The 23034-nt window shown below is 40.6% G+C and overlaps 1 protein-coding gene across 1 annotated transcript in view; it reads right to left on the reverse strand.

Moving 5' to 3' along the window:
* GAK (cyclin G associated kinase) overlaps positions 1 to 23034 on the reverse strand; it is a 75056-nt gene that overhangs the window by 16470 nt on the left and 35552 nt on the right. Inside the window, exons 12-21 of the mRNA XM_054397987.1 lie at positions 20283 to 20332; positions 20038 to 20186; positions 17067 to 17189; positions 10626 to 10759; positions 9231 to 9425; positions 8228 to 8345; positions 5513 to 5592; positions 4984 to 5177; positions 2901 to 3059; positions 1722 to 2195 (exon numbers count right to left, since the gene is read on the reverse strand). Of these exons, the coding sequence (XP_054253962.1) occupies positions 1722 to 2195; positions 2901 to 3059; positions 4984 to 5177; positions 5513 to 5592; positions 8228 to 8345; positions 9231 to 9425; positions 10626 to 10759; positions 17067 to 17189; positions 20038 to 20186; positions 20283 to 20332 (1676 nt within the window). The remainder of the gene's footprint in view (positions 1 to 1721; positions 2196 to 2900; positions 3060 to 4983; positions 5178 to 5512; positions 5593 to 8227; positions 8346 to 9230; positions 9426 to 10625; positions 10760 to 17066; positions 17190 to 20037; positions 20187 to 20282; positions 20333 to 23034) is intronic.

Consider the following 23034-nt stretch of genomic DNA (forward strand, 5'->3'; position numbering starts at 1 on the left):
CACCACCTATGCTTTCCTCTAGACACCTGTTCTTTCATATTTTAGCCATGCACAATATGAACAGCTATGTCTTCAAACACAAATCCTTAGCGTGGCGGCATACGTTTAATAATATTTCTAATTTCATCCATGTAAGACACACCTTAAATCCGAATGATCTGCATAAGAACAGAAGAACTACATTCGCTAAATACACTATAATGCCAAACCTCCAAGAAATTTAAACACAGCAGACTACTGAACTACTAAAGAATAATCAAGTAAAACATTCATACTACCACTTTGACTTGAAGGCATTGGTGAGTCTGTGGCTGAAAGCGTGTCAACTCAAGAATGAAACCCAACAGAAGCAAGGCTTTCAACAGGTCTCTAGTAATCACAACGAACTAATTGGCCAAGTATTTATAGTCAGCATGGGGTAACATGTGACTGCCACCTGCAATCATGGTTTGAGATCTTCCTGTTTCTGCTGCCCTCTAGGGTCAAAATCCTCAAGAGCTGAAGGGCTCCTGACAGATTTACTCAGAAGCTGAAAAGAAGGAATAATCCTGCTATAGTGCCCTAGCACATCTTGAGGTGATGACCACATTACACATCACTCAGTAACACTTCAAAAAACCAAACCCTGAAGTGTCTTACTACAGCACTGCTCAGACAAACGCTCAAGTACAGGTCTGATGTGCAACAGCTGCCAAATATTCTCACTTCTGCAATTATCTTTCTCTTATCCAATTCAGCTGCAGAACGACATACATAGATGACTGCTGCCCAGTTGTTTTATGGAGCAGATATATGAAAGGCATAGTTAAAGAAAGACAAAGTAATAAAGTTTCTATTTTATAGCCTCTGCCTAATGTAAAAAAGGTGATTCCTTGTTGAACACAGTAATAAAGCTCAATACTGAATTTCTTCTGAATAAGGAAATAGTCAAAACCACCTATTATGCTCTACAAAACCACTTTGCAGCTGTTTGTAGATTCATGCTTCTAGTACAAGTAATTTTTGTGCAAATAATCTAAACCTTGTTATTTTCTAATATGTCCAAAAATCTTACTGTTAACTTCAGGCAGAGAACTACTATTCCCAAAAGATTAGTCATGTGACAAAGAGCTAACTATCTGCTGGTAAAAGGAATAGAATGTATAAACAAAACCACCTTGGTTTAAATAGCAAATAGATAACGTGTAACACTCTCTCTCAGGATACAGACCTGCCAACAACAACAGTAAAATCAGCAAGAAAACACGTTTAGTTATCTTACTGGTTTTCAGTGGTAATCTACAGGATATCCAGTTGCCTAGCAATCATTCCATGACTAACACTCAAAAATCCCACACAGGCATTTGACTTAAGCAGCACAGCACTTTACCAGATCTAATGCTATTGTTCCAAGTGCAAGAAAACAGTTATTACAAGTATAAGCTTTAGCAGGAGAAGCTATTTGCTGGTGGATTTAGAAATGGATCTAGCATCTAACATTTGTATGGGAAAGCTATGGATACTTTAAATTCTCTCCTTTAAATTCAAAGTTTGATACTTTTCTGTTTACATTGTCTAAAACGAATAGGAAATGTGGAAGATAACAAAATGTCTGGCTAATATACAGCAGCTTCTCTCGTTCATGAAGTAAAACCATCGACTTTATGCAGATCATTGAACAATGCAAGGAGTGGTTTCTATTTGTTGGGCAGCTAAAGAGTACAGATGTTGAATATACACACCTGAAGATGTGGCTGCTGCCGAAGGTGTACCCTGAGTAGCAGCTGGAGACTGACTGCTGAAAAAGAAATCTGTTCCTTGGCCAAGCAGATCTCCAGTGGGCTCTTTTAAAATCTGTGATGTATTATCCACAAACAGATTGTTCAGCAAGTCTGCATTACTTGATGAAATGTTTGTTTCTGAGACAGGTGGTTTCCATTCAGGTGAAATATCAGAGTCTAGTCCCAGTAAGTCTACGTTTTCTTCAGGAAGAGGTTTTTGTAATGGTGCAGATGAAGCTTCAAAGTCAGCTTCAAACAGTGATTCTCCTTCTGGAGTAACAAAATCTTTTTCATCAACAGTTACTGCACTTTCTTCACTTGGATATGTAGGTATTTCCTCATCTGAAGGATCAGTCTCCTCCCTGTCATCAGACAGTTGAGCACGATCATTTCTAGATGAACTATCCTCTACTGCACTTTCTGGGCTTTTTCCCTCTTGAATAAAAAAAGAAGAAAGGTTACAGCTTTAGATTACTAGGATTCTTCTGCCAACTAGGATAAAGCAGACTTATACAACAAGATCATATTAAATCAATCCTTAATTAAATCAAAGCTCACAAAAGAATTGATGTCAACTACCTCTTTTTTCAGGGCAGGCAGAGGGGCAGCTCACTAACACACTTGCCACTCTCCAACGGCAGATATTAATTTTTTTTTTTTCAAAATGAGACTTGGACATTCACCTCAGGACATTGTGCCACTTATGACAACATAAGCACTTACTGACATTTTTGGTAAAAAAAAGACATAACCCAGAAAAAAAGACTTACACATGCATTATAAAATTACGTTTTCTCATCCATACATACTGATCTTCACCCCAATGCCTAGTCTACTTTGCCTCCTGTGTTCCACAGCTAACTGGGGCCTTGAGAATGCAAAGTAGGTCTGCTTTGCAACCTCTGCTTCCTTGAAGACCTTCAAGGTTAAGATTTTTGCAGAAAAGAAGGAACTACCTTGGCATTTAAGTTAAACACAGTACCACTGGACTCACCAATTGTTAACCTACATATTTCATTCTTTAAATTGCTTTTTCATGTGGTCAGGTGAAACACTGACTTCTGCTGCATGAGAAGGCTTAGGTACTCACTGGAAGTATCTAACATAGAACAAACAGTTACTTCAAAGAGAAATCTGTACCTTTCCAGTCCAGAGAATGAAAGAAGTTATTTGCATCAGTACTGCTGCTGTGTGGGGATTCTGTATCAGTCTGTGCACTTTCTGAAGACTGCTCCATCTGGGATGCTTCTGCTTCATATTGAGCAGTTGAACCTGGTTGTCTAGGCAGTTCCGGTTTGCCTGTAAAATAAATTTTGAGCCAGAATCCCTAGAGAGAAACTTCTGAAACTCAATCCTGATATAATAGCTGGTATTTAGCTCGCACACTGACTGCTATACCAAAACAACTGTCTTTCAAGTATCTATTAGTCTGCAAAGACAAACTCCCAGACCCATTGAAATTAGCACCATTTCAACCGCAAAAGCTGGCAAGACCCTAGTTTCAACTACAACATCAACTTAAATTAGAATCATAGGAAAACACTCAAGCATTCTATTTATACTTGCAGGAAAATGTAATTAAAACATAACTTGTACCAACCACACTCTAAAACATGCAAGAGCCATGAACAACATCTGCAATAAGGAACAGAAAAGAGTAAATGCAGCTATAGAAAAAAAAAACCTAAGTCAAGTCAGAGAAGAGCAAGGAGTTGCTAATAAATAAAGGTGCTAAATAACTGTGTGTTGCAATTAACTACTCCTTACATTTCTCCTTTTACTGATATCAGGTAATATGTGATTCTTGTGCAAGACTGAGCTGGGACTAGTTCCCTACTGCTACATCACCTCTCAAAAAGGAGGTTTCCTAAAGGCAAATAAGAAGATTCCCTACAGGCAAGTATGCGTTCATCCAGTGTTTGAAAAGAATGGAATGAATGCCTGGGAGAAAGCTGTCTGTCTAAATCTAAATACCAAACTGGTAGAGTGCTTTTTCACCCTCCTTCCACATGCTTGTTTGTAGCTTACAGTGACAATGAAAAAATACGAATGAAATAAATATGATTAATGAAATAGTGCAAATTCAATTTTACTAAGGCAAATTTTATAAAACCAGTTCACAGCACTTACTCTTCTATTTCCTTCCCAACAGGTTTAAGAAATATTTTCCATAGAATCAGAAACCCTTATGTTTCATTTATCAATTAGAAAATGAAAGTGACTTAAAAAATAAAAGTAATTTTTTACAGATCTTCATTATCAATGAAAAATCTTAACTTTGGTGAGCTGGGAGCTGTGTTCACAGTAGGATTTTAAAAACTTACAGAAACTATCTTAAACAGAAAATGACCAAATTTGTAACACAAATCAAACATACCCTGATAATAAAAAAACAAACAAACAAACAAACAAAAAGCCAGAAAAAAGACAGCAGCAACTATCTCATATCAGAAGAAATGTAATTAAGATACACCATATTAAGAGCAGAGAGTAAAATCCCATCTATTGTGTACTAAAGTCACAGCAATAATCTCCACCATGAGTTTTATTCCAGAAGCAGAGAGAAGGCTTAAGAGTGTTAATGAAAAATGTCAAAGCTTATTACTCATACCAGGAGAAGAAAGATACTGAACAACATTAAACAGAATTAATGCAGGCACCTACAGATGAAGCACAGAACATGCAGTAGTAAAAAAAATTAAATGTCTGCTAGACCACATTATGAAAAGTCAAGAAATTGAATTACAGCATTAGTTGGCTATACATAAGAAGGACCTTGATAAAAACGTTGGGTTTTTTTGTTTTGTTTTTACTTCAGACCATTTGTGAAGAATGCTCACAAGATTAAGTGAAGTTACAATGGTGCCAGCTTTGCCAAATACGGTTCTTTCAAGGCGTTTTGCCTATGAATCCTAGCTGTCACAATTCCACTTGCTAATAAAATTCCTGCAAATAGCACGTTCATAGCTTTAAAGCAAGCAAATGGGATGACAGCAGAGGTAAAACAAGGATAGTTATACTCTGTTATTGAAGGATAATTTATAGTCCTTCATACAATACAGATTAAGTGATATTAAAAGAAAAAAAAATCAACATCTTTAACATTTCTTTCACTTACAGAAATGTCAGAAATTCAAAAAAAAGGAAGAAAAAGAAAAGGCTTCAAACATTAAGTACATTAGAAACTTTATAAATTTCTCTCGTTTGTCAAGAGATTCATTACCAAATTTTGATAAAATCTCTTGCTGTTCCTCTCGGGTAGAGAAAAGAATCTTGGGGTTCAGTCCCTTTATATTCATGTTATCCCACGGTGGCTGTTCACAGCTGGGTCTGTCTCTGGGCTCCACCTCTACTTCCAGATTGACTTGAAATAAATCAGGATATTTTTCTTGTATGTCACAGGCATCCAAATCATACCTGCAAAGATGCATGCCAACAGATTCTTGATACTGACAGCTAATGAGATTAAGCTCACGGCAGTCCAAGACAAAACTTTAAAGCATTAAGTATAAGGTTTAAAACATGCTGTAGTTGGGGTTGGGTTTTTTTTCATACATTTTAGGTGTATTTTTGCACAGATTTTTTTTTTCTTATGAACAAAACCTTCAGTTTCGTTGAGGTGTGCAAACAAAAGAATCTTATTATAATCAAAGTAATCTACTGACTATCTTTCCTCTACTATATGTTGGTCTGGCATGTTAAACAGTTTAAGAGAACTTCTTTCACTCTCCTAGAGAAGGGTGTCAACGTACTTGGCAAACTTCACTGTGGTGGCATTTCGGGGCACAAAACCTGTGTGGAACTGAATTTGAAACATCTTCATTGAAGCCATCTGTTGAAAACAAGAAATACAGGGAAACTGCATAAAAATCCACATGAACAGTATGCACAATGTTATGCCTTAAATATAATACAAATTATTTTAAGTATTAAAATATGTTTAAGTGTTTGCTTTGCCACCATTTCAGTTTAATTCCAAGGACACTTTATCTTGAGATATTTAGCTGCAGTTTAAGACTGAACATAGATAAAACTATTACTACCAAAAACAAACCACGATGCCTCATCACTAACTTCAGAGTATCAAAGTTTGTGAACACTTCAAGATTCTCTACTGGAATATGAAACTGCACTGTTTTTATTATTTTTCTGAATACACTAACCAAGAAATATGTCATGTATAAAGGAGTCCATTCTGAACAGTTATAAATCACAGAACATTTGGGGTTGGAAGTGACCTTGAAAGATCATCTATTCCAACCCCCCTGCCAGGGCAGGATCACCTAGAGTAGGTCACACAGGAACACATCCAGGTGGGTTTTGAATGTCTCCAGAGACGAAGACTCCACAACCTCCCTGAGCAGCCTGCTCCAGTGCTCTGTCACCCTCACAGTAAAACAGTTTTTTCCTTATGTTCACATGGAACCTCCTCTGCTCCGGCTTGCACCCGTTGCCCCTTGTTGGACACATGTCCTATCACTGAGAACAGCCTGGCCCCATCCCCCTGAAAATCACATATTTATAACATTAGCGAGGTCTCTTCTCCTCCTCTTCTCCAAGCTGAAGAGACACAGCTTCCTCAGCCTTCTCTCATAAGGGAGATGTTCCACTCCCTTCATCATCTTTGAAGCCCATTTTAAAGGGCACCTCATAAGATATGCAGTCTTTTCCTGTGCAACTTCTCAAGCCAAACATTCATCCCAGACAGAATTATAGGGCTTTTTCAAACTGATTCATTATAACCACTCAACTTTCCCAAATCCATCTGCTGACAGAAAAACTACTTTACCATGTGTCATCTGCATGTGAGAATCCAGAAGATGCAACTATAGAAGACTAATGTAGCTCTTGGTCTTGCACAAATCCAAATTAGAACAAATCGATAAATCCACAATGTGTTTGTTCCCTGGGTTATTTACAATAGATGGGGAATAGTCCTGACAAGCCTGACAAAGCAAGTCATACAGTAATAGCCCAAATAATATAACAGAATTGAATTAGGAAAGCTTTCTTTGTAAATGAGCTCTTACTGAACATCATAACCAGAAGTCAAGTAACCGGCAAAGCAGCCAGCAGGTAGAGGTAGCTGATCTTTCTATATCCAGTGCTAATTAGGCCACATCTGAGGTCTTGTGTCCAGTCCTAGCCTCCTAAGTGCAAGTGGACATACTTTAGAGTTTCTCTGATTCATCAGTTGGAACCCTGAACTACATGTGAAATCTTGGAAAACCTTAATAAATACATTTTATTAACCCTTTGCTATGCAAGGCATTTCTTAGAAGATAAACAAAATCCTCTGTCACATTAACAAACCAAGTGTGAGACATTCACACTGCCTAGGTCCGCCACATAACAGCAATATTGAAACATGGTGGTTGATTGCCCCAAGAGTAAGGACACACTCTTCCATCAAAGCTCCATGCCAAGATCATCACAAACACTGCTGATGTATGGTGTGTTGCAGCAGATGCATGAGAAAATTCTAATTTTACCCAGTCAGTGAATAAATGCCAAAAAAAATACATTAAAGAAACTGTATCACCAGCGAATCCAAGTTTACCCAAGGAATAGAAGTAACCCCAGCTGAGTTTTCCCCAGTTGTACATCTCCTTTACTGATGACATTGAAGTATATACTAGAATAGTTTCACTGAGCTTTCACAGTTTTAGGGTGATCTGGAATATCTAGCCCATAGTGCCCTGAGGATGTAAGAAAGTCTTGAACTTCTGTAACAGAGTGTCACCTTACACACAAAGCAGAAAACAACACAAGGAAAAAAACATTTATTTCAGTAACAGTAGATAGGTATGAACATGCTTGTTTGCCCCAAATATATGGAAACTCTCTAAAAAACATCTGTTATAAATTGTAACAGCGCTTCCAGTTATCCTAAACTTTGCACTAATCCCTCCTTTTATCTGGATCTCTAAGTTTAATTTGGGTTAATCATCTGTGGAAAAAACCTTCTTTTTCAGAAATCTGAATACAAGCTTCATTAGCAAGTTTTTTGCACTCTTGCAATACATTTGCATACACAGCTGAATTTAAAAACTTACCTGTACCTTTTCTGTACAGGTAAGTTCCTGGAATTCCACTTTTCTACTAAATGGTATTTATCATTAGATTGCAATTTGTGTACACAGAATTAAAAAGTTATGGTTTCTTGTGCAGCTTAACAGATAACAATCACTGCCTCCAAAAAGGCTGCTAGAGGCTTGTCATGCAAGCATAGTAACTATCACTACGTAAAGATTTTCTGGAAATGCTTACTGAGGCATTTACATGAAGAGCACTAAAAATGGAGATATTTATTAGGCTTGAAAAGGTCTAGTTCCCAAGTACATGACAACTTCACACATTTCTTTGAACAAAGAATAGCAAATCAAGCCATGCAGTTAACAAGATCACAGATACTGATCTGTGAAACAAGAAAAGTAAAATCCTCCACATTGACTGTTAATCATTACCTTGGCTTGCAGTCGGCCCCCTAATGTTGACCTGGCATGATAAATCACAATGAGAACATCTCCCTGGACTGTTATACCTAGTGGAATTACTGCTTTCCCATCTTCAATTTTAAACTCCCTGGAAAAAAAAAAAAAACAGTTAATTTTGTTCGGGAAAAAAATAATTAAGTGTATTACATTATATTTAGTTTGCTTTCTCCAAGGCCTTCAATACCAACTCACAAAAATCTTCTTCAAGCTCTTATTATGGAGAAGGAATTAGCTCTAGATGATTAAAACAAAAGCTGCTCTAAAAATAGTAAGATTAACTGTTTCCTACAGCAGAGCAAGAGACATATTTAGACCCACAGTTCTCAAATGAAGTATGGGAAAAATACGTTTTCAAGCAGCTGTTGGGAAACGTAAGGGCAAGATAACATGAAGAAAACTGTCCAAAGAATGGTGCAGAGAGAAAATGCTGTGATATGCTAGGACTTCCCCTGATGGACAATGGTAGAAAAAAACAGAGGGGAACCTGTTACTGTAACACTCTACAGCTGTTCCTATTCTCTTCAAATTCATTAAACTCCTTACAAGGCTTGGATTTATAGGAAAGATAGAAGAACTAGTACTGCTAGTATCATTTGTAGTTCCTGTGCTGTACTGCAACAGCAGACACCTGAACTGCACAGAGGCTAACAAAGATCCTCTTACAGCAACTGTGCCTGGAGGATCCTTACAGTTTTCATGACTGAGACATGATGATCAGTTCAGTATTCGCATATCACGGAGTGAGAGGAAAGAGGGTCTTGCTCACCTCTGCCTCCCAATGCCCATTATCATCCCCACTATGTGCTATTGTAATCACATTGTCTGTTCCCCAAGATTCAACTTCAGCTAGAAGTGGACAGAGGAGCTGTTCTATATGTTAAAGAAGCCTTCTCCTCACATAAGAGCTTCATATTTCATTTTGTCTAGAAAAACATCATGGGTTGTTTCAGAGCAAATCACAACCTGTACTTACTTCATTTTGTCATATTCCTGGGAGGTAGTGGTTACTCTCTCATCTCCCACATAAACTTCACAAAAAGGCCTGCATCCATTACGCTGCTTACTGAAGAGAGGAACTGGAGTCATGATGATGGATCTGACAAGGATGGGCTTGCTGTGAGGAATAATGGGTTCTTCTGCCATCATGTCACACATGTATTCAATATATCTGTCAAAACCAAAAGGTACTCATTTAGCCAGAGAACCAGATTCTAAAAACAAGTGAACATACAGGTGAATTACTTCTGTTCAGATCCAGCCACTGAGCAGGGACAAATGATAAACAGAACATTGGGAACACTTTACAGTAACTCCAGCAAACAGATTTTTCAATGTAATTTCACAAAAGGAAAATAAACCAGAAACATGGAGAAATATTTATAATCTCAATTCAAGGATAGAAACATAGTTTCTATACAAAAGCCTGATGGCTGCATCAGAAAAAAAAATACACTGCTTCATCTGAACCTGTGTATCACCTTTCAGACAACTCCAGACCTAACATTAGGTTAGTAGTTTTGCACATATTCACTTGTAAAACACATCAGCCACTCTTTCCAAAGGCCTTCAAACACCAAACTGTGAGAACTATTTGGTTTTGTATCTTACATATAATGGAATCAAAGTTGCACAGTAGTTCTGAAGCTAGTAACTCAATGCCTCCTGAAGTGTTTAAATTTATCCTCATTAATGTAAGTTATCTTGTACACAACCCATTACATATACTCAAAGTAAATCTGTACACAGCATAATCTGCCATTTATACTTAACTACTTCTCACCTTACTAAATCTAATCCTTTCTGTAGGGAACAACCTTAACACCAGTTTCACTTGCTACTGAGACTATAAGACCTGTCAAATTAACTCAAATAATGTTTCAAAACATTTGTCAAAGTGCATGAAAATCAACTCTACATGCACTCTTCAAAAAGCAGAAGACATTCTTACCTAAACAGTGAAGACTGACACAAATCATCATTAGTCTTTCCATAGAACTTGCAGATTTCTGACACAGCAAAACCTACTCTAATAAACTAGTAAACATGTATTAAATCTTACACACATGGAAGAGGATTACTACTTAAGAGAGCATTCAAAAGCACTGCATACCCCTTGATTTCCTTCCTAACACTTATTCACTACACATCATACTTGGTTCACTTTTGAAAAGAACATCAAGAGTAACTTAAGGTCTCACAAAATTCAGAACTACTACTTCTATGCATGATACATCCATATTTCCAAGTATTTTGCTGTTTGAACACAGATACTGTTGAAATAGTTTTACCTTCCTAAATGGTATCCTATAAAAATAGTAACATATTCACAATTGTAACTACTTGCTTCAACTGTAGCCTGATACAGTACCTTTTATGAGAAGGCCAAATGCCAGGAGGACAGCGTTTCATACTGAACATATAAACTGCAGCTTCAGCAGTAGTGAAGAGCCGACAAAAACACAGAAAAGAACAAACAACAACAGCAGATGCTGCTCTTCCATCCTACAAAACAAACAAAGTAACTTTGTTACTAAAGCTAGTTCAAAAAGCATTACAGAAGTTACTGAATAACGTGCTACCTTCTTATTTAACATAATGAAGTCCAAGGTATAGTGCAGTCATGAGATACAAAGGTTGTATCTGAACACAAAATGTTTTAATTTATTTCCCCACAATACAACAGGTATTGCATATTATCTGGTTTCTCAAACATGAATAACTGTTTTAGCTCAACAGTCTTCAAAGTTTTCATTTGATGCTTGTTACCTCAGTATCACCAAGACCATTTTTGTTTCCTGGCTGCTACCTGAAACACCACTTCAGTGCTATTTCTGGCTGATAACCATAGACTTCTACTATAAGAAAAGTCCTAGGATTCAGAAGCCACACTAAACTCTTTAGTCTTCTGATTAACATCACATGAGGTTAACAGCCTGCCATAAAACTAAGAAAAAGAAATCAAAACACTGATTTCTTTCTGCAGGGACCACACCTATTACATCCCAGATTCATCCCTATATTATAAAACACTGAAGATTCAGATGAGAATGGTTGACAGAACCACTTCTCAAGTTTTTCTGCTAGCAGACAGAACAGATTTTTTTTTTTTAAGTCATCTGACATGAGTGTGGAAACAGGGAAGAAATAAGTGGGTTTCCTCCACTTGTTTTAACAGGCATTCACTTGAAAGCCAGGCTTCTACTCTGACTGTTACTTTAGACTAATCAAAAGCAGATCTGCAACATCCTAAGACCAGATCTTTAAACAGCAGTTCAGCAAATCAGTATTACTTCTAGTGAGAATAGCAAATCCAATGACTTCCAGAAGTCAATAAAATAACCTAGTCTGTGATTCTATGAGCTGGACTCTGCCTTTCAGTTAAATTTCACACAGATGGAACAAAAACATGGTCCCTACCCTGAGATGCCTACACTTTGTACAAAGCATTAACGAATACATGGGAAGAATGAAACAACACTGATCAGCATGACAAATAGCAGCCTCTGTACGCTTGGATAACAGAAACACTTCCAAATCAAAGCACTACACCCAATGGACAAAAATAATTTTACTAACAGGTCAGAAAGCAAGTCATAGCACACCCTTTGCAATTGTGTCATAAAGTCAGAGGACAACTTTACAAGACTTTAAAGGGCCCTTTACAACCAGAAATATGGCATTCCAAATAAAGAATATCTTATTAATTAGTAAGTAAATGTAATTACAGAACCTTGCACTTCAGAAAGCTTGGTAAGTCACAGAACAGGTGCAAAACACTCCAATACAGAAACAAGACAGTACGAACTTTACTTTGTCTGTTTTAACAAGGGTAATGGTCAAGGGGGATGAACAAGTAGATGTGAAAGAGAAGGCAGATAATCACCAGGCCTTCATGTGACAAGCTGAAGGATGACACAAAAGGGTTAGAGGGATAGTAAGGGCCTTCAGTCTGTTGCCCTGCAGCACGCTGGGGACACAGCAGCACAGTCAAAATCACTGAGAGATGAGCCAGGGGTTCCTGTGGTAGTAAGAGCCAACAGGGAAACTCCAGCACACACAGGACTCACTGGTAAGTTCATACCCATGCAGGTGGCTGTGAATGGTCAGATGGAAGGAGTGAAAACTCATGGATCATCTACCTCACTGAAATGCTTATATACCAATGCACAGAGCATGGGCAATAAACAGGAGGAGCTGGAGACCTGTGTTGGGCTGAATGACTGTGATACAACTGCAATCACAAACATGGTGGAGTGTTGTCGTGAATGGCTATGCACTATTCAGGAAAGATAGACCAACAATGTGAGGTGGTGGTGTTGCTCTTTATGTGCAGGAACAACTGAAATGTGTTCAGTTCTATCCAAGGACAGAGGTAGAACAGGGGGAAAGCTTGCAGGTAAGAATTAAGGCATGTGGAAAGTGGGATGAAACTATTGTGGGTATCTACCATAGACCAACAAATCAAGAAGGAGATGTTGATGAGGCCTTCTACAGTCAACTGGAGGTAGCCTCTAGAACATACCCCTTGGTACTCATGGATCACTTCAATCACCCTGATATTTGCTGAAAAGCCCACACAGTTAGACATTCAGTCAAAAAAGCTCTTGCCATGTATTGATGGTAACTTCTTGATGCAGGCAGTGGAGGAGCCAACAAGAAGAGGTGCACTGTTGGACCTCATATTCACTAATAGAGAAGAACTGGTTAGGGACATCAAGGTCAGGAAGAGCCTTGGTGACAGTGATCATGACATAGTGGAGTTTAGTAGAAGTAGGGCAGTAAGTAGAATTACAGCCCTGGACTTCTGCAGGGCTAACTTTGTACTCTTCAGAGATGTACTTGCAGGAGCCCCATGGGTTAAGATTCCAGAGGGTAAAGGAGCCCAAGAAAGTTGGTCAATTTTTAAATGCCACTTCCTCCAAGTGCAATATAGGTGTGTTCTCTACAGGTAGACATGCCAGGAGACCTGCATGGATGAGCAAGGAGCTTCTGAAGCAAATCTCATGGAAGAAAAACTTACAGTTCATGAAGAAGAGACTTGTCACTTGAGAGATATAGAGAAGTTGTCAGGGCATGTAGGAAAGGCAACAAGGAAGGCCAAAGCTGTCTTACAACTAAAACTGGCAAAGGAGGTAAAGGAGAACAAGAAAGGCTTCTTCAAATACATTAGTAGTAAAAGGAAGAATAGGGAATGTGTGGGCCCACTGCTGAGTGAGGTGGCAGCCCTGATAACTGAGAAGGCAGAGTTGCTCAATACCTTCTTTGCTTCAGTCTTCTAAGACCAGCCCCTGCGAACTCCAGTCCCTGGATGAAGGAGAGAAAGCCGGGAGGAGGGAAAACTCTCAACTGGTTAGTGCAGACTGGGTTAAGGATCAGTTACAAAAGTTAAATATTCACAAGTCCATGGTCCTTGACGAGATCCACCCAAGAGTGTCGAGAGAGCTGGCTGATGTTGTCACTCTACTACTCTCCATCATTTTTACAAAATCCTGGCATACAGGAGAGGTACCTGAGGACTGGAGGAAAGCCAATGTCACTCCACTCTTCAAAAAGGGCAAGAAAGAGGTTTCAGGTAACTACAGCCTCACCTCCATCCCTGGAAAAACAATGGAGCTGCTCATTCTGGAGGTCATCTCCAGGCACTTGGAAGAAGAAAAAGCTGATCAGGAGCAGTCAGCGTGGATTTACCAAGGGGAAATGCTGCTTGACTAATCTGACAGCCTTCTACTATGTTGTAACTGAATGGGTAGATGCAGGGAGACCACTGGATGTAGTCTACCTTGACCTTAGTAAGGCTTTTGACACTGTCTCCCATAACATCCTTGTGAGCAAGCTCAGGAAGTGTGGAATAGAAGTACAGACAGTGAGATGGATTAGGAATTGGTTACATAATAGAGTGCAAAGACTGGTGGTCAATGGTGGCAAGTCCAGCTGGAGAGCTGTGACTAATAACAGTCCCCCAGGGATCAATGCTGTTCAACACCTTCATCAATGACACTGATGAGGGGACAGAGTGTCTGCTCAGCAAGTTTGCTGATGATACCAAGCTGGGAGGCTTGGCTGAGACAACTGAAGGCTGTGTGGCTGTTCAGTGAGACCTGGACAGACTGGAGAGCTGGGCACAGAGGAGCCTAATGAGGTTCAACAAGAATAAGTGCAGAGTCCTGTACCTGGGAAGGAATAATAAACTGCACCAGTACAGGCTGGTAGGTGATCTGCTGGAGAGCAGCCTTGTGGAGAAGGAGCTGGGAGTCCTGGTGGACAACAAGTTATCCATGGGTCAGCAATGTGACCTTGTGGCCAAGAAGGCCAATGGGATCCAGGGGTATATTAAGAGGAGATTGTCCAGCAGCTCGAGGGACGTTCTCCTCCCCCTCTACTCTGCCCTAGGGAGACCTCTCCTGGAATACTGCATCCAGTTTGGGAATCCCCAGTTCAGGAGGGACAGGGATCTACTCAAGAGCATCCAATGGAGAGCTGTGAGAATGATTAAGGGACTGGAGCACATGCCCTATGAGGCCAGGCTGAGAGACCTGGGGCTTTTTAGTCTGAAGAAGACAGAGGAGACTAAATGGTTATAAATATGTGAGGGGTGAGTGTCAAGAGGGAGAGGACAGGCTCTTCTCAGTTGTGCCTGTGATAGGACAAGGATTCCGGATATAAACTACAGCACAGGAGGCTCTGCCTCAACATGAAGAGGATTCTTCACTGTGAGGGTCATGGAGCACTGGAACAGGCTCACCAGAGAGGTTGTGGAGTGTCCTTCTCTGGTCCTGCTCTGGCAGGTGGGTTGGATTCAACGATCTCCGGACGTCCCTTCCAACCCCTAACATCCTGTGATCCTGTAATAGATCTTGGCTACAAAAATACATAGTCCTCAGGTATAAACAATCATTAAGGCAATAAAAAACAGTGATGAGAAAAAACTTAATTTTAAGTTTTGTCCCGAAGCCTCAAAAATCTAGGGGATATTTTTGTCTAAAATATTTATAAAATAACTGATAAATGAAGGTAGTGTATAATTATCTGAACTTGGTGTATTTAAACACAGGCCACATACAGCTGAAGGAATGCTTAAGCACACTTAAAGAAGCTGCAGCATACTCCTTTGCAAGTCTCTTCGGCATTAAGTTCCACTAAGCTATCTTGTATTAACACCTTCTTAAAACTTGTAGTTACGGATGACAATCATTGAGTGGCCCCAAATACAGACACAGAGCAAAGTGTTAACGCAGATGTCCAGGAGTTACTCCAGCCTCTGGTATATGTGCTACAGTCTTGTAATATCAACAAAACAGGATGCAGGTTAAAAAAAAAAGTCCCAGTTATTGCCAACCCAGAAAGATTTAACTGCAGCTAGAATGGGGACCTCCCATTTAGACTTTCTTTTGAACTGCTTATTCTCACTGGATCTCTGAAATGACAATGTAAAAATTTAACAATTCACTGCATTATTGCAAACCTCAATAGTAAAGATCAAGAGATCTGTGAGCCCTACCTGGTTCTGAATCATAGCCACCTAGAGGCAACCTCACCAAGAAGCAGCTTTTATGTTTTGTTACCCAAGGAGGTCTGTTAATACTAAACATTCTGTCTCTACCAGAAGATTCATTCTTTCCAACTTAGACTTCCTAGATTTTAAATCTACAAAGACTTCCAGCTAGATGAATCCAAAATACGTATTGCAGTTATTTATTTCTTGTGATTCTGGTGTATGTTCTTCACATCACATGCAGCTATATATACACACACAAGCTTCCCTCACACCTGAAGGAATAAGTACCTTAAAGAATATACTTCAAGGAAAAGATCTTAGAAAACCTGGTGCAGATTTATCACATTGGTTCTTACCTACTTGACCAGTAATTGTGTGATCCTGAGACACTATAACTAGCACTGTAACATAGAACTAAAATTCCTATCTCACAGGAACACTGAAAATCCAATTGGTATTTAGGAGCTGACGTTAACTTATTATTTTCCTTGCAAAATTCTGTTCAGAGAAGTACACTTTGTCAGATTAACAAATCCTCTTCAGACTTGGATAGCCATATCTCATACAGACTACAAGCTCATAGGAAAGAACTGGTTTTCAATGCTTTCCAGCAGCAGAATAAGCATTGTAACAGTCATGTTCCTCTTTCTACTGTGCTGGAAAATAAGAATACCTAAATTTCCCACGCTTTCACACAAATTTAACAGTATTCTCGTATTTTCAAATCTTGAGCATTTTAAATATTCCTAAAACTCATTTTTCCCCCCTATATTTGACCTGAGGTGGCTCTTTATCAGGAGTTTTATTGCCTTTGGGGGTTGTATCAAGGTTAATGCTGTATTAGAGAACAATGGCAGTTATATAGACATCTGCTGCCAGCAAATGCAGCTTCCACCACAAGTCTCTAGCCAGTTTCTGCAATTCTGCAGATAACGATTGCATTCTAAATGGACAGTAGTGCAAAAAGCAGCGTGCACCCAGCTGTCACTCAGGAAACATGAAAAAAAGTAGAGCAAACACTGAAATACTGGACCAGAATCTTTCTTCCAAAGGCTACTTACTCTGCCTTAATCCTTCCTATATACTGCTTTCCATGCTATGTGCAAGTAAACAAGGGTTACATTACACTACTATTATTCCTAAGGAGAAAATTTGTGCAATTAACTTTCCTGAAGACACAGAAGGATGAAATTGCCCCCACGCCTCACAGAAAAAAAGACAGTTATATTCACAAACTGAATGGCTACTAGCATCCTTATTCACAATTTAAAGCTACATTGAGCGAAGTACTTCAGACTTTAACCAATTTCTTACAAGGCAGTGCACAATGCAAACATTTTTCTGATCCTGTTTCAGCCATGAATGCATATTCTTGCATATGCTGTAAAGGTTCTGAAGATTTGGTGCTCTTCTTGCTGGCCAGCCACATTCGGAAACCTGGAACAAGAGAGCCATGAGAAATATTCAGTTTGCTTTTACATTTGTCCTTTATTCAAAAAGCCTCAACAGCTGGGTAATGTTCCTTCTGCAACTGGTGCTACAAAACACTACAAATCAACTTCATTGCTGAGTCTGTATTATTAAAATCAGCTGTCCAGTAAGAACACAAAATATGAAACCTGATTCTTGAACACTTGCAACCACTTGACAGTAGAAATTTTGCCAGGATTAAAGAAAATAACTCATAAAGCAAGCTGTTTCTACTTCTTCTAAGGCAGGGTCACAGTTGCTAAATGTGGAAGGCCAAGTCTTGCTACAAGTAACATGTTCTCTTGCCCAGATGTGAGTTCAAAAGGTTGCTAACTGAATTACCAGCACTGGCCACATATCACCAAAAATTGCCAGTTAGATCAGTTATCACCAAAAATTCTCAGATCATTTTTGTGCTGTAAGACACTAACTGTCTCATATAGCTCTTTACTGTATTCTAGTATTTTAATTTAAAAAAAAATTAAAATAGAGGGCAGTTTCAGAGTCACTCCAAGAGACTTGACTTAAATGTTATTCTGTTAGTGAACGTTTGCATCATGTCACCACTGAATAACAAAACCTGTAAGGCAATCAGTCCTTGAATTCTGTAGTGAACAGGAATATAAATGGGGGCTTCAGTCATCTCAAATATTACAACAGCAGTGAAGGAATAATACTGCAACATTACAGCTACAAACTAGAGGACAGCCTAGAAAAGCAGGTATATTCAAAGAAGCAAAACCAATTTACTTTTTTTCTGATTTACCATGACTGTCTGCTCAAAAACTAGTTACAAGATGTATACCATACAACATCACCCTCTTTTCCTTTGGTTATGTTTTAAACTCAAAATACTCTGATCATTAGCAAAACAATGGGGACTGCATAATCTCTGAGCAACCTGTTCCAAATAGGACTCAAAACTAGCAGAGGTCACTCCAAAACTAACATTAACTTCAAGAACTAAAAGAAATGTACAAAGTTTGATACAGACAGCATACAGCAAAAAAAGAAAGAATACGTAATTTCATAAATACCTACTATGCAAGGTGTTAGAACTAAGAATTTTAGAAGTTCTCCTCAACCAGTTTAAGGCTTGCCATCACAGTCTTGCATGTACTAAAGAAATACTAAGCTTCCCTAGCTTCCTTCATGGCTGCTTCCACCTAGCACTGTATAATGAAGTTAAGCCAGTCAGTATGGCTCATTATGCATCTGGGTTTCAAAGACAGACAGGGAAAAGAGTTTATTTTCCAAGTACAGCACCTGCCTTTTTTTGGGCTTTTTTAAACATAAAATGATGTTTTGTAAAACTTCCTAAATAATTCCAGCCAAGAAAGTGGACAGGAACCTACAATGTTTTGGTAAGTTATGATCCACAGTTACATCCCAATAAAACTAAGTCCATGAGACAAAATTAATGTCAAAAAGATAAACGTGGACCAGAAGAGTTACAGATCACTAGGAGATTTTGCTACCATTCACAGTACCAACACATTTGGAATATCACTGTATAGGCATCTCAGACTTGTATAACCAAAAAAACTCCCCAGGATAAACAATTTCCTACTCCCAAGAATTTATCTTTCCATGAGCAGATGTTGATAGCTTCATAGGGAGAGGAATGAACCAGTGCACTATGTCAGCTTCAGTGGGCTTTCCAGCAACACAGTGCAAGAGGACGTTGCTGAAGACTCTGCTTTGCAATAACTGCTCCAAATAACCATGCAAGTTTCCTGCATAATCATGATTTGCCTTCCACACTGAACAGCTTCTGCCTGAGCCTTAAACTGAACCAGATGCAATAGTTGATTGGCTCCACCCAAAGAGGCAGTAATCACTTTTTCAGGTGTCACAGTATTTTTTCTTGTTGACATATTTACAAGGAAACAAAAAGGAAGTAACTAGAACTAGCTACACTAAACATACCTCAGCCTCACAGTTTAACTCAACTTGGATAACTAAAGTAACATTAAAAAGATGGCTCTGTTACAGGAAACCACTTTGGGCCTTATCCTGCAAATAATGCTTCTAGAACTGTCCTCTGGGCAGTCAGCATTGTGGGAAAGCCCACAATAACCACAGACTATTTAGGCAAGTCCTAATGTGGTCAGTGCCAGACAACTCACAACACAGTAACGGTCTCCACTGTTAAGCTACTTAAAGGACAGCTGAAGTATATTTGGGAGGAGGCACTGAAGTCTAGTATCTCAACACCTAACAAGCTGTTCTCACTGCCTTGTTAGTGAATTAGACAAATGTCTCCATTTTAGTACCAGAAAAATAGCCAGAAGGGCTAACAGAGCCTCACCAAAGCTATACCCGTATTTCAGGTGGTAGCAACAAGCACTTAGCTAGGGTCGAGCTATATGAAAGTCAAACGGTATATACAGTGAGACAAAGAGAAAGTCCAACAAACTGGTTGCAAATCAGTCTTCCACAGAATACTATTTTTGATACAGAAAACCTTGTGAATATAGGAGAGATTGAAATTATAGAAAGATTTACAATTATGTTTGGAATTTGCCATATAAATTTGAAACATGTAAAGTACCTGTACTCATTTTTGAATATAGGACTAGACTAGGAAACATATGCTTTAGTGAGCTTAAGGATTAGCCTTTAATCAGTTAAGTTTGTATTGAAAGCAAAGATAAGCAGAATATAGGTTACTCCTTGACCTTTTCTTTATACTTACTCTCATCTTTCTGATTATGCATCCTGCTTCAATATATTTCACAATAAAAAGCTGAAGGTATAACCTAGAGAGTGTGTTCAAAGACCTCTTACAAAAAACCACAAAAACTATACAAACCCTGTTATGGAATCTTGAAGGCCTGTATGTTCTTGGAGAAAGATTGTACACAGCGTAGTGGCCAGGATGTTTGGAGTCCAGACACAACCGCACATCTTCTATGTTATTTTTGATGGCAGATTCTACACCTTCGGCTGGAAAGGACATCACTGAAGACAGAATGAACAGGAGGTGAAATACTCATTGGCTTCCCATGTATTTAGAACAATCTGAAATTATTCTTAAATTCGACATAGCTATCATACCAGCAATTCTGGAAGTGATGTATGATATATCCAAGTCTCCTTTTGCGTAGCTGAAATGGAACACATGAGAGTTAATACTAAGGAAACTGAACCTCAGCATCTTTCCTGCAGTGAGGGTCCCAAAACTGAACACAGTACTCAAGATAGGGCCTCACCAGTGCTGAGTACCACAAGGGGCACAACCACTTTCTTGGTCCTGCCAGCCACACTATTCCTGATACAGGCGAGGATGCTATTTGCCTGCTTAGTCATCTCGGTGCACTGCTGGCTCACGTTGTTGATCAGCACCTTTACCATCAGGTAGCTTTCAAGCTACTCTGCCCCAAGCCCATAGTACTGCACAGGCTTCTGTGGCAGTTTAGGCTGGGTGCCCCCTGCTACTGTCACATAAATTACACCTCTGGTGTTCTGGGTGCCCACCCAATAGGGGTGGACACAGGAAACAGCGTATTTCTACCCATAAATCCTGCACCCTATAAGTCTATCTGCAAAGCCATTATCTTTCTCTTTCTTCCCTCTCTGCTCCCGTGGGAGATGCTCTCTCTTATTGGGTAATGCTGGGGAAGTATCTCAGGCCTCTTAGGCCTGACTAGGCCTAATGCCAGGAGGAGAATGGAGGGGGGGCAGTCTCAGACCTGGCCAGCCTGAGACTTGCCTAGGAGCGGGAGGGGGAAGAGCCCTGGGGGTTTGGGTATACCCTCAGGTGGGAGGAGGGAATGATTGGAAGCCTCTGGGAATTGTGTAAGGGACTCTGTATGCTTTAGGATGGTCTTGGCCACTATGCTTTGTAGTGTTTTTGCAGCCTCACCAATTGCTTTTCCATTTAAACTCTCCATCACTCTCCAATCTGTGTGTCATTCTTTTGTCCCTTTCGGGGCACGAGACGTTCTGTCTGGTCTCAAACCAGCACAGCTTATTGGTAGCAGAGGATGGTTCCTGTGCTGAACTCTGCAAACTGGATTGGAGAAGCATAGAGGTAGAAAAGTTAAAATGGTATCTGGGCATTGCCGGTTTTTGTGTGGCTGGGCTCAAGGCTTTGTGCTGGGGCAACCGTGTGGGTGTTTTATGGGTTCCGAGGGGACACCCTGGTACATAGCCGTGGCGTAGAATCCCGTTTGCTGTTCTAAGGCAGCAGTGGCAACTCTACACCTACAGGCACTGGGGAAAGCTTAAGAATTCGGTGCCTGTCTCTTTCCCTTCTGTTCCCCGCGGTGCCAGCGGTAAGCAGAGCGTCGCGGAGCCGAGGAAGGGGGAGGGACGGTCGGAAGCAGACCAGGGTCGGCTTGTCCCGCGGCGGTGGGGGCTAGCCGCAGCGGAGGGTGAGCAGTGGCTCCCGCAACTCAAGAAGGCAAGCTGTGGCTTCAGTTCAAAAGCTGCTTCCGAGGCCCAGGGAGCGAGCATAGCTTTGGCTGGCAAAGCCGCTCTTGTGGCCCGAGGGGTGGCGGCGGTTTTGATCTGTACCGCGGCTGCAGAGGTGACGGCGGCTCTGTTGTTCCGTATATCGGGCAATGGTCGCTGTTATCTGTCCCCTGATTTTCGGACGCGCTCCGAAAATGGCGCCTAGCACCTGGCTCCGCCTCTCTTCTCGGTGGGTTGCAGTGCAGCCACTCCCTCTCCGGGGGAGGGCTGTGTAGCCGGGTGCCTCCATGCCTCGGCATGCGTACGCCCAGGCGGAGCGGTGTGCCTGTGCATGGTGTGCATCTGTATTAGCCTCGGGCTGCGGCTGGAAGCGGTCAGCACTGGGCTTGGGAAAGGTCCGTGCAGCTTTGGAAAGTCTCAGCGTGCTGTTGCCTGCAAGGGGTGGAAGGAGTCGAGTCAAGGAGCCTGATTGTTCTGACTCGATTACCCCGAGGGGTGGAAACATGCTGCTTGAGCGGATGGCGATATATGTTTGATTGAGAAGTTATGAGATTGTTTCCAGGTGGCCAGGATGCCCCATCGAACCTATGAAGAGTTCACCGTGCAGAAGAATGAGCTCTGCGTCGCTGGGAGGTTCCACAGAATGAGGGAGAAGAGCTGGAATGAACTGGAACTGTGACCTGAGCCTGAGGGAGAGACTCTGCGGAACGACGCCCAGATGGAGACTTGGACTTTGCCAGACATGTCATCTAAGGACTGTTTCTGATTTGATTATATGTTTTGGGTGCAGGAATTATAGGTATGAAATAAGGGGTGGAATGTGGTGGGTGCCCCCTGCTACTGCCACATACATTACACCTCTGGTGTTCTGGGTGCCCACCCAATAGGGGTGAAGACAGGAAACGGCGTATTTCTACCCATAAATCCTGCACCCTACAAATCCATCTGCAGAGTCATTCTCTTCCTCTTTCTTCCCTCTCTGCCCCCATGGGAGATGCTCTCTCTTTTTGGGTAACAGTGGGGGAGTATCTCAGGCCCCTTAGGCCTGACTAGGCCTAATGCCAGGAGGAGAAAGGATGGGGGGGCAGTCTCAGACCTGGCCAGCCTGAGACTTGCCTAGCAGTGGGAGGGGGGAAGAAAGAGCCCTGAGGGTTTGGGTATACCCTCAGGTGGGAGGAGGGAAGGAGTGGAAGCCTCTGGGCATTGTGTAAGGGACGCTGTATGCTTTAGGGTGTTCTTGGCCACTATGCTTTGTAGTGTTTTGTAGCTTCACCAATTGCTTTTCCATTTAAACTTCCCATCACTCTCCAATCCGTTTGTGTCATTCTTTTGTCCCTCTCGGGGCAAGAGACGTTCTGTCTGGCCTCAAACCAGCACAGCTTCCAAGTGCAGA

This window comes from Indicator indicator, chromosome Z (assembly GCF_027791375.1).
Source record: "Indicator indicator isolate 239-I01 chromosome Z, UM_Iind_1.1, whole genome shotgun sequence".
NCBI classification, from domain to species: domain Eukaryota; kingdom Metazoa; phylum Chordata; class Aves; order Piciformes; family Indicatoridae; genus Indicator; species Indicator indicator.